The sequence below is a fragment of the Mandrillus leucophaeus genome, unplaced genomic scaffold (assembly GCF_000951045.1).
Source record: "Mandrillus leucophaeus isolate KB7577 unplaced genomic scaffold, Mleu.le_1.0 Scaffold66, whole genome shotgun sequence".
Classification (NCBI taxonomy): domain Eukaryota; kingdom Metazoa; phylum Chordata; class Mammalia; order Primates; family Cercopithecidae; genus Mandrillus; species Mandrillus leucophaeus.
The window spans coordinates 5976336-5988834 of NW_012107141.1; the positions used below are offsets into that span (position 1 = coordinate 5976336).

The 12499-nt window shown below is 41.5% G+C and overlaps 1 protein-coding gene across 1 annotated transcript in view; it reads right to left on the bottom strand.

Annotated features, from left to right (window-relative positions):
* Nucleotides 1-12499, bottom strand: part of NUP160 (nucleoporin 160kDa) — a 57964-nt gene that overhangs the window by 17872 nt on the left and 27593 nt on the right. Inside the window, exons 14-22 of the mRNA XM_012001467.1 lie at nt 11904-12012; nt 11044-11203; nt 9426-9495; nt 8338-8436; nt 6749-6868; nt 3331-3426; nt 3131-3225; nt 2941-3037; nt 2742-2847 (exon numbers count right to left, since the gene is read on the bottom strand). Coding sequence (XP_011856857.1) covers nt 2742-2847; nt 2941-3037; nt 3131-3225; nt 3331-3426; nt 6749-6868; nt 8338-8436; nt 9426-9495; nt 11044-11203; nt 11904-12012 — 952 coding nt within the window. The remainder of the gene's footprint in view (nt 1-2741; nt 2848-2940; nt 3038-3130; nt 3226-3330; nt 3427-6748; nt 6869-8337; nt 8437-9425; nt 9496-11043; nt 11204-11903; nt 12013-12499) is intronic.

The window sequence follows — 12499 nt, forward strand, 5'->3', positions numbered from 1 at the left end:
CCAGGATGGTCTCGATCTCCTGACCTCGTGATCCGCCCATCTCGGCCTCCCAAAGTGCTGGGATTACAGGCTTGAGCCACCGCGCCCGGCCAGATTCTCATTTTTATAATACTGAAAAGTCCACTGTTCTGGGATGGCATGGGACTCCAGAAATTAAAAATATCATTAAAAATTCTTTCAGTTTTCAAATAAAACTATTTTTCATTTCAACACATATTTTTGAACACCTGCAATATGTAAGGCACTTTTAGAACAGCCTTGCTCTAGAAAAACCTGAACATTAATCTTGCTAAACTGGTACTAAGCAGGTTGATAAAACGTTATTGTGAAAGCAGATACTGAGAGATCTTTAATAATTTGTATTTCCCTTCCTATATGATTCAAGAAAATAAAGAATATGCAAATATGTTTTACTATTAGGAATGTTAAGAACCTGCCTATGAATAAACTCCATCTATTTTTTTCCAATGAAAATCAGCAAGAAACCAAAGAAAATTCTAAGTAAAAATGGTACAAAAATGTTAAGACATTCCACGGTGATTATATTGCAAAATATAATCTTAAAACAATCTCACATTCCTTTCATTTTAGCTGTTCTGATAAATAATGCATTGATAACGTAAGTCCAAATTAAGATACATTCTACAAAAATGACTGACCTATATGCTTCAAAAATATCAATGTCATCAAAGGCAAAGTGAGGCTCCAGATTAAAGGAGCCTAAAGACATCGCACAACTAAATGCAGTGTGTATTCTAGATCCAGGGTAAGGGCAGTCTGGGAGGGATGTGCTATAAAAAACATTATTGGCCAGGTGCAGTGGCTCATGGCTGTAATCCCAGCACTTTGGGAAGCAGAGACGGGCGGATCACCTGAGGTCAGGAGTTCAAGACCAGCCTGACCAACATGGTGAAACCCCGTCTCCACTAAAAATATAAAAAAATTAGCTAGGCGTGGTGGTGGGCACCTGTAATCCCAGCTACTTGGGAGGCTGAGGCAGGAGAATCATTTGAACCTGGGAGGTGGAGGTTGCAGTTAGCAGACATGGTGCCACTGCACTCTACCCTGGGTGACAGAGTAAGACTTCATCTCAAAAAAAAAAAAGAAAAAGTGGAAGCCCAGACACCAGGAAGGTGAGATCTTCGACACAGAAAAAGAGAAATATGAGATTACAGAGCAGAGCAGGATTGATCAGAAAGCTGTGGACTCACAAATTTTACCAAAAATCAAAGCTATTCCTCAGCTCCAGGGCTACCTGCGATCGGTGTCTGCCCTGACAAATGGAATTTATCCTCACAAATTGGTGTTCTAAATGTCTTAAGAAGAACCTAATTAAATAACCGATGACATTAAAAAAAATCATGATGTCTTTAACTTCCTCTCAGAAAGACCAGCAAAAACAAACAAGTAAATAAATCAATAGGTATTGAGAGAGGAAGGAAGGAAGGGGGAAAAAAGGAAAGGAGGGAAGAGGAGAGAGGTAAGAAAATGATGTAAAATATTAACAACTGGGGAATTTGGGTGAAAGGTATATAGGGAGATGTTCATTGCATTAATGTTTTAACTGTTCTGTAGACTTGACAAATTTTAAATTAAAAAGTTGAATGAAGAAAAAAAGAATTCACCAGTATATCATTTGATAACTTCTAAATGTAATTTTTTTTTTTGAGACAGGGTCTCGCTCCGTCACCCAGGCTGGAGTTCTGTGGCATGATTTTGGCTCAGTGCAACCTCCACTTTCTGGGTTCAAGTGACTCTCTTGCCTCAGCCTCCTGAGTAGCTGAGATCACAGGCATCCGCCATCATGCCCAGCTATTTTTTGTATTTTCAGTAGAGAGGGGATTTCACCATGTTGGCCAGGCTTGTTCTCCAACTCCTGACATTAAGTGATCCACCCGCTTCAGCTTCCTCAAGTGCTGGGATTACAGGCGTGGGCCACCATGCCCAGCCCTAAATGTAAATTTTAGTCCCCTCTTTAAGGATTTGATTTGGCATTTAATTGAGGGGATGTGGGACAATCTAACCATAGCTAATGCGGAATATCGTCTATTGTACGCATAACCTAAGCACATTTAAGCAGTCAGAATTTTGCTCTAAGAACTGAAATGTGGAAAGGGAGAAGGTCAATGGTAAAATAGCACAGGTACTCAAAACCAGTCTCAAAACTTCATGCTGTCTCTAGTGAAAAAGCTAATTTCCTTTATTTATTTATTTATGAGACAGAGTTTTGCTCTTTCGCCCAGGCTGGAGTGAAGTGGTGTGATCTTGGCTCACTGTAACCTCCGCCCCTCGCCCCACCCTGTTCAAGCAATTCTCCTGCCTCAGCCTCCTGAGTAGCTGGGATTACAGGTGGCCGCCACCGCGTATGGCTAATTTTTGTATTTTTAGTAGAGAAGGGGTTTCACCATGTTGGCCAGGCTGGTCTCGAACTCCTGACCTCAGATGATCCACCTGCCTCAGCCTCCCAAAGTGCTAGGATTACAGGTGTGAGCCACTGCGCCCGGCACTAATTTCCTTTATAATTGGACAGAAGATGCAAATAGAATGCCATTTCAGTGGCAACGCCTTGAGAAAGTTCTAGAATGGAAGCAAGGGCATATCTTCAAGATAATCTTCAAAAAGTTTAAGCTAACCTTGTACTGAAACACATATTAAAAATTACCTAAGTCCAACACACAATATTTTGGTAAAACATGATTAATAAGGTTGTCTCCAAGATACTGTCTGGTTACATTGCTCACCCTTGCGGTAATTGTGGCGATAGACGTGAAAGGCATACAGAAGTTCATAGTAATTGTGAGTCATAAGGTCCACGGCTCTAGCACGTGACTCAATTATTCCCACAACCTACGGAAGGGGAAGTAATCAGATAACTAAGTCAGTAGCAATCATGGCAACCACCATACTTGCTGAAAGCCAGCACTGAATAACTGAAATTACCTCATTATGCAGATTCACATAGGGAAACTCTACAAGATCCTGTAGCTGTGAGCGTTCACAAAGAACTACCACCAACTGCCGTAAACAATCTAATTGCCTAAAAGGAAAGAAAGGAATATGAGGGCAAACTATCTTAGTAGGTTAAACAGAATTGGTAAATTGTCTTCTCTAAAAAAGATCATGAAATTACCTGCTGGAATCAGGAATTTGGGTTAAGGCTTCATATGCTTGGCTATTGTGACCCAAATCCAAATGATGTTTGAAAATGCATGTCCTTAGAGTAGCCTAAATACCAAATGTAGATCAAGTATCAAAAAGAGCAGTATTAATGAACATACCACACCCACAACAAACCTTAAAGAAAACAACCAAATTGCAGCCAATTCTTACCTGACTTTTCCAGTCATCACCTGCTTCAGTTATGGCCGATGTAGCCAACTGAATAACCAGTTCAGGCAAACCAATGACATCTAGTAGTCGTAAAACCTAACGAGAAATAGAAGAAATTTCCGTTAAAATTAATATGGTAATGCACTTTAAACTAAATTATGGTTTAAAATTATTGAGAAAGGTTAAGTAGGCCGGCATGGTGGCTCCAACTCCAATCCCAGTACTCTGGAAGGCTGAGGCAGCAGGATTGCTCAAGGCCAGCTTGGGCAATAGGGCAAGACCCCCATCTGTACAAAAAAATTTTAAAAAAATTAGCTGCTTGTGGTGGCATGCACCTGTAGTTGTAGCAACTTGGGAGGCTGAAGTGGAAAGACTGCTTGAACCCAGGAGTTCAAGGTTGCAGTGAACTTTAATCTTGCCATTGCAATTCAGCCTGGGTGGTACAGCATGACCCTGTCTCTATCCTCAGTGCCTAGTATACAGTAGTCTCTCTGTAAATACTTGTTGAGGCTGGGTCTGGTGGCTCACACCTGTCATTCTGAACAACATGGCGAGACCCCATCTCTATTAAAAAAAAAAAAAAAAAAGCTTGTTGAATGAAAGAATAGATACAATTTCACTACTAACTGTTCAAGTCACAGACGAATGTAAAGAATATTAAATTAACACCACAGTTTTATAAAAACCCTAAAGATAATTTGCTAAATGACTGACATAATCCTTTTTTTTTTTTTTGAGACAGGGTCTCAATCAATCAGGCTGGAGTGCAATGGTGTGATCTCAGCTCATTGCAACGTCCACCTCCTGGGTTCAAGTGATTCTCCTGCCTCGGCCTCCTGTGTAGCTGGGATTACAGGCATGCCCCACCACACCCAGCTAATTGTTTGTGGTTTCAGTAGAGATGGAGTTTCACCATGGTGGTCAGTTTGGTCTTGATCCCCTGACCTCAGGTGACCTGCCTGCCTCAGCTTCCCAAAGTGCTAAGGTCACAGGTGTGAGCCACTATGCCTGGCCTGACATATTTGATTGTCCACCCTATCAACGTCTGCATGCCCCCCAACCATGCACATTTCCCTATCTCATATACGTGCAATTTTCTAATACATATGTATGACACATCCAAAATATAAGTTTATAAAGGATGAAGATAAAATAAAAAGTTTTACAATTACTTTTATTAATTTTTTGAGACAGGGTCCTGCTCTGTTGCCCAGGTTGGACTGCATAGCTCAGTGTAGCCTCGACTTCCTGGGCTCAAGTGATCATCCCATCTCAGCCACCTGAGTAGCTGGGACCACAGGTAGGCACCACCATGCCTGGCTAATTTTTTAATTTTTTGTAGAGATGGGGTCTTCCTATATCGTCTGGGCTAATCTCAAACTCCTAGGCTCCAGTGATCCTGCTGCCTTAGCCTCTCAAAGTGTTGGGATTACAGGTGTGAGTCACTGCACCCACTATAATGGACCTGGAAAATTCTTATCTTCTAGTGACATCATAGCCACCACAACAAAATGTATTGCTCACATGTTTGTGGTGATGCTAGTGTAAACAAACCTACTGCGCTGCCAGTCGTATCAAAAGTATAGCATGGCCAGGCACGGTGGCTCATGCCTATAATCCCAGCACTTTGGGAGGCCGAGGCAGGTGGATCACTTGAGGCCAGGAATTTGAGACCAGCCTGGCCAACATGGTGAAACCCCGTCCCTACCAAAAATACAAAAATTAGTGGGGGTGTGGTGGCGCACACCTGTAATCCCAACTACCTGGGACGCAGAGGCAGGAGAATTGCTTGAACCTGGGAGACGGAGGTTGCAGTGAGCCCAGATCGCACCACTGCACTGAGCGATAGACTCCGTCTCAAAAAAAGAAAAAAAAAAAAGAGTATAGTATATATGATTATATAGAGCACATAATACTTTTTTTTAATTTTGAGACATGGTCTCACTCTGTCACCCAGGCTGGACTGGAATTCAAAAGAATTGTCATTAGTAGGAAAGTAGAGGGTTTTTTGGTTTTTTTTTTTGAGGTGGAGTCTTGTTTTGTCATCCAGGCTGGAGTGCAGTGGCATGATCTCGGCTCACTGCAACCTCCGCCGCCTCCCAGGTTCAAGTGATTCTCCTGACTCAGGCACCTGAGTAGCTGGGACTACAGGTGCACACCACCATGGCTAATTTTTGTATTTTTAATAGAGATGTTTCACCATGTTGGTCAGGCTGGTCTCAAACTCCTGACCTCGTGATCTGCCTGCCTCAGCCTCCCAAAGTGCTGGGATTACAGGTGTGAGCCACCACATCCGGCCAAGGGTTATTAAGAGCTACAAATCTACTTCAGTGTAAATTCATTTATCTAATAAGCAATTAACACAGTGAAGACTGCTTTTGTGGCATTTACTTTCTGGTGGGAAATCCAGATAAATAGTAGTCTAAAATATGAAACCGAGTATGGTGAAATGTTATACAATCTGGAAGTGTGCGCAAGAGGATGAATAAAAAAGCTTTTCTGCACAGGCCAGGCAGAGGGCACTATCTGAGAAGGTGACAGATAAGCAGAGACCTGAGTGGAATGAGCGTGTGAAGAAGGGCATTTCAGGCTGACAGCACAGCAGGCAGAAAGGCCCTGAAGAGAACAGAGCATGCGTTTGACTTGAATGAGACGGTAAGAAGGTCACCACTGTTACAATGGAGTGACCAGAGGAAAGAAGGGCAGGAAACAGGTCAAGAGGATCCTCAAGTCCAAATTATAAACTAAGGCTAAATACAGCATTACTAGTCAATTCCCAGAAATAAAAGCAAGACTAATAAAGTGCAAATTAAGTAATAAAATTCTAATGGCAACTGGGCTAATAAAATACCATGATGAAAATTTCATTTCAGTTAAAAATATTTATCAAATTTCACCATTTAACCCTAATTATAGATCCTGGGAAAAAATGTTAACGTAAAATATGTTTCTTTAATTTCTTTTTGTTTTTTTTCGGAGATGGAGTCTTGCTCTGTCACCCAGGCTGGAGTGCAGCGGCATGATCTTGGCTCACTGCAACCTCCACCTCAAAGTTCAAGTGATTCTCCTGCCTCAGCCTCCCAAGTAGCTGGGATTACAGGCACCCGCCACCACGCCTGGCTAATTTTTGTATTTTTAGTAGAGACAGGGTTTCACCATGTTGGCCAGGCTGGTCTCAAACTCCTAACCTCAGGTGATCTGCCTGCCTTGGCCTCCCAAAGTGCTGGGATTGTACTCATGAGCCACTGTGCCCAGCCATGTTTCCTTAATTTCTCTAGGCAAATTCATTTTTCTTAAATTTGGAAATTCAGGGAGCAACTAAATTTTGGTAGTATTTTTCTCCAAAATGAGCAAAGCAATATATTTCAGATGTGTTTTTACACAGGGTGGTATAAGGCCAAACCAAGACACAATGTACCTTGTCATAATACTGCAGCCTGGGGGTAGACACGATCTCCCCATCCTCTGAGCGAATCAAGCGATCCAAGAATTCCTCTTTGCCTACTTCAGATGCTGCCTGACAAAAACATTCCAGAGCCTGGAGAAATAAAATATAAAATAACTTGTAACAGATCATTCCAATTCCAGGTGCTACAAATCAGGGGTTCACATGCAAAGGAAAGCCAAAAAAGAAACAACATTATTTAACATGGTCTACTATATGCACAGTTTCTGACACATCTGAATTCTGTGTGATGCATTCATGTTTTTAGAAATTTATCTCACATTTAACTTTAAAAAGTAAACATTGGCCGGGTGTCGTGGCTCATGCCTGTAATCCCAGCACTTAGGGAGGCCGAGGCGGGTGGATCACAAGGTCAGGAGTTTGAGACCAGCCTGACCAACAAGGTGAAACTCCGTATCTACTAAAAATACAAAAATTAGCCGGGTGTGGTGGCGGGCGCCTGTAATCCCAGCTACTCAGGAGGCTGAGGCAGTACAATCGCTTGAACCTGGTGGGCGGAAGTTGCAGTGAGCTAAGATCATGCCACTGCACTCCAGTCCTCCAGCCTGGGTGACAGATCAAGACTGTCTTCAAAAAAAAAAAGTAAACCTTAATAAGATGATTGACACATACATACATAAGGCAACTGTAGCAATATGTTAACAATTGTAGAATTTGAGTGATAGGTAAATACTGTTCACTGTAAAAGTCTTTAAACTTTCCTGTCTGTTTGAAAATTTATATAATAGATCAGGGAAAAAATTAAAAATGTAAACTACCATAATGAGAAAAAAAGCAGCATAAAGCAATAAAAATAATGTAATTAATAAGTAAATTTGGGCTGGGTACAATGGCTCATGCCTGTAGTCCCAACACTCTTTGGGAGGCTGAGGCGGGCAGATCACTTGAGCCCAGGAGTTCATGACCAGCCTGGGCAACATGGGAAAACCCCATCTCTACAAAAAATTTAAAAATTAGCCAGGAATGGTGGCGCATGCCTGTAGTCCCAGCTACTTGAGAGGCTGAGGTAGGAGAATTGCTTGAGCCCAGGAGGTTGAGGCCGCAGTGAGCCATGATTACACCACTGCACTCCAGTCTGGGTGACAAGACCCTGTCTAAAAGAAATAATAAAATAAGTAAATAAATTTGATTTATAAAAATGTATCCTGGCCAAACGCAATGGCTTATGCCTGTAATCCCAGCACTGGGGGAGGCCAAGGTGGGAGGATTGCTTGAGTCCAGCCTGTGCAACACAGTGAGACCCTGATTCCACAAAATAATAATAATAATAATAACAAAAGGAATCTCTAAAAACACACAGGGGCAGGAGAGTTGTAATATTTTCTTATGTTCCTGAGTCTTATCTAAATTGCAGAATACAAGAAAGTAAATAGTTCTCACATGTATATTATGCTTTTGACTGACATTAGTACAGTCTTCTTTAACTTTGTCTAGAGGATTCTATGTCTCCCATCCCCTAAAACCTAGTCAAATGGAAGCTAAGCAACTTCCTTGCGTTAAAGTTTATTTACCATTCAAATGTAGTTTCAAATGTAGTTTACCTTCTGTCCTTCTCCTGTAACTAGGTAACACCTTCCCAGCATAAATCGACAGGAACCAACATTGACTTGACACCAGGGATGGAGCAGTTGAATATAATCCTTAAAGGCATAAAAGGTGCTTTCTGATTAGAAAATAAATGTTTCTTAAGGAGATACTCATTCCCAAGTTCTTCTTCACAGAGGATGAAAAGAGAGCATTTGAACAAATGTTTTATTTCCTGACATAATTCTGAGATTAAAACCTACCCCTGTTGCCTTCCTTCCTCATCCATTCCCCCTTTCCTTACACAAACAGGAGTTCAGTAACACACATACACATACTTTACATCTCAGCAATTTTCCAATTTTTGGTATTTATTGGTTCAATGACTAGATTCCAGTAAAGGATGTATATGAAAACAATAGTACATTTGTATTACTATAAAGAAAACCTAGCAGAGTTAATTTCTTAAAAAGATACTCTAGAGGCCAGCGCAGTGGCTCATGCCTGTAATCCCAGCACTTTGGGGAGGTGGGTGGATCACTTGAGGTCAGGAGTTTGAGACCAGCCTCGCCAACATGGTGAAACCCCGTCGCTACTAAAAAAACAAATATTAGCAGGGCGTGATGGCATGAGCCTGTAATCCCAGTTACGCGAGAGGCTGAGACAGGAGAATTGCTTGAACCCAGGAGGTGGAGGTTGCAGTGAGCCAAGATCATGCCACGGTACTCCAGCATTTCAGAAAAGAAAAAAAAAAGACATTCTAGAAAAAAATCATGTTAGGAATGATACTGTCCAGAGAAGTAGAGAAAAATCTCTCTCTTTAAAAATTTATTTTATTACTTACTTTAAAAGCCTTTAGAATCAGGTATTCTCTCAGCCAAGTACTAACCATGCCCAACCCTCTTTAGCTTCATAGATCAGACAAGATCAAGCAAGTTCAGGATGGTACAGAAATAGAGAACAATCTCTTTGGGGTATGTCTTCGCATAATCAAGTTTAAATTATTGTGGTCCTTTAAAATGCAGTTCACATTTACAAAGAAAAATATTCTGCAATCCCATGCTTTACAAGAATGTGTAGATGTGAAATGTTCAAAGGAACTCACCTGCAATTGTACATATTGACAATTTCCCATCAAACATTCTAGAAAGAGACACCCAGGATTGCTAGGCCATCTAGTCATTGGTTAAGGAGATTTCTTAATTTTTGTTGGCAAATCTTAAACACATACATTGGGCATCAAATTCAGAAAAGTCCATAAAATAGCTTAATTTACAAAAACAAGGAAGAGAAGTTGGCCAAGCACATGTTCTTTCATCGTCACTAGAATACAGTTAAACAGTTACATATATACCAGGAGACTTGTTACAGAGCTTAGAACTCAGGTAACTACGGAATAAAGCATCTATTTCACCAGGCATGGTGGCTCACTCCTGCAGTCCCTGTACTTTGAGAGGGTAAGGTGGGAGGACTGCTTGCACCCAGGAGATCAAGACCAGCCTGGGAAACACAGTAAGATTCCTGTCTCTAAAAATAAATAAATTTTTAAAAGCCTGTATTTCATTACTGGGTGTTCATTTTCAATTCCAGCTGGTGTACTGCAGAACACAGTATTGGTGCCAGTGGACATCCAGCACATAATATGGTACCTGGCATATAGAGCCATTCAATAAATATTTGTTGAATGAATAATGTCTTATTTTTTATTTTTTATTTTTTGAGAAAGAGTCTCACTCTGTTGCCCAGGCTGGAGTGCAGGGACATGATCTCAGCTCACTGCAACGTCTGCCTCCAAGGTTCAAGTGATTCTCCTGCCTCAGCCTCCTGAGTAGCTGGGACTACAGGCGCATGCCACCACATCCAGCTAATTTTTGTATTTTTTTGTAGAGGTGAGGTTTCACCATGTTGGTCAGGCTGGTCTTGAACTGCTGGCCTCAAGTGATCTGCCCGCCTTGGCCTCCCAAAGTGCTGGGATTATAGGCATGAGCCATTGCATCCAGCCGAATGAATAATTTTTTTTTTGAGACGGAGTCTCACTCTTGTCGCCCAGGCTGGAGTGCACTGGCGCGATCTTGGCTCACTGTGAGCTCCGCCTCCTGGGTTCACACCATTCTCCTGCCTGAGCCTCCCAAGTAGCTGGGACTCCAGGCGTCCACCGCCACGCCCGGCTAATTTTTTTTTGTATTTTTAGTAGAGATGGGGTTTCACCGTGTTAGCCAAGATGGGCTCGATCTCCTGACCTCGTGATCCGCCCGCCTGGGCCTCCCAAAGTGCTGGGATTACAAGCGTCAGCCACGGAGCCCGGCTGAATAATGTCTTAAAACAGACCCAGGTATTTCATTACATAGGCAAAATAAGAACCTTAGACTATTTAGATAGAAAAGAACTGCTTTTTTTTTTTTTTTTTTTTTTGAAGAGTCTCACTCTGCCACCCAGGCTGGAGTGTGTGTCGCGAGCTTGGCTCACTGCAACCTCCGCCTCCCAAGTTCAAGCTATTCGCAGCCTTCCGAGTAGCTGGAATTACAGGTGCAGGCCACCACGACTGGCTAATTTTTGTATTTTTAGTAGACATGGGAGTTTCACCATGTTGGCCAGGCTGGTCTCGAACTCCTGGCTTTAAGCGATAAGCCCACCTCCACCTCCCAAAGTGCTGGGATTACAGGAGTGAGCCAACATGCCTGGCCAGAAGAGAGCTTTTCACTGGCTCTTAAATAAAAGGATACAAAAGCTGCAATAAATAACTGGTAATTGCAGTAATTGTTTCAGGCCAATTCAATCCAGTTTGGCTCAGAGGTGCCTTTGGCTGAGAGAAGAGGTGAGATATAATGTGTTTTCTTGCAACTTCTTGGAAGAATAACTCCACAATAGTCTGAGGACTAGATACTTAAAAAGAAAAAGTTATGACAGTTTTGTGTAGTGGTAATATCAATTTTCAATTAAAATAATCTATCAATTCATTTTATGCCTGTAAAAAACAATTTAGCACTTCAAAAGAGGAAATGTATCATGGGTATATATCCAGTGGCACCATAAATAAAAGTAGTTTGTAAATTGTGAAGCGCTATAAAAATGCAATGAAAACACCATTCACATCAAAGTTACAGTCATTTCTTTTCACTGATCTCACAACACTTAAGTGCCTTCCTTAGAAATTCTTCATGATAAATACAATTAGCCCTAGGATTTCAACTTTTATACCACAACAATACAAAATAAATTCTCCAGAATGGTTTTCAAACACGAGGGATACTTTAAATATCTGTTGACTAAGATTACAAAAGTTACCATAAACGTTAATGAATTTTTTAATGATTTTGTTAAATTAATCACTGAAGCATCAAAACAGAACGGGAAAGCAGCTATATATATACATATAAAATATCCTTAACATACGCCTGATCTGGTACTACAGCTTCACAGACCCCATGCCACAAACGGAGATCTCAGGCCACAGCTTACTCATGCCTTCTGAAAGCAAAGAGCCTAGCAACCTTTCTATGGCAAAGGTGGCAAGAGACCACTTTAATGAATATGCAATAAATCCCCAGTTTAAAATGAAATGTGTACATAGTCCACTCCTTACCAAACCTATTTGCCATTAAAGCACCAGAGTCTGTTAATTCCAGTACTGATAAGTGTTGGAGATTAGACTCCCTGTGAGAAAAGGGGAAAAGACAACTTAGTAAATTCTCCTATGCTAAACATTACTTCTACAAGCTTTTCTACTAAGAACATTGTCAATTTAATTAATAAATTGCAAATAAAAACTCCACTGAAAGCAGAAAAAAAATTGGAAATCATTATAGATTGTTGCCCATAATATCACTTTGTGACCCTTCAATGAGGAGCCGGAGCAAACAGGATGGTTTATCTTATTGCAAATGTGAATCTCGGCCAGGTGTGGTGGCTCATTCCCGTAATCCCAGCACTATGGGAGGCCGAGGCGGGTGGCTCACTTGAGGTTAGGAGTTCAAGACCAGCCTGGCCAACATGGTGAAATGCCGCCTCTACTAAAAATATCAAAAATTAGCCAGGTGTGGTGGCAGGCGCCTCTGATCCCAGCTATTCTGGAGGCTGAGGCAGGAAAATTGTTTGAATCAGGGAGGTGGAGGTTGCAGTGAGCTGAGATCACACCACTGCACTCCAGCATGGGCAACAAGAGCAAAACTCCATCTCCAA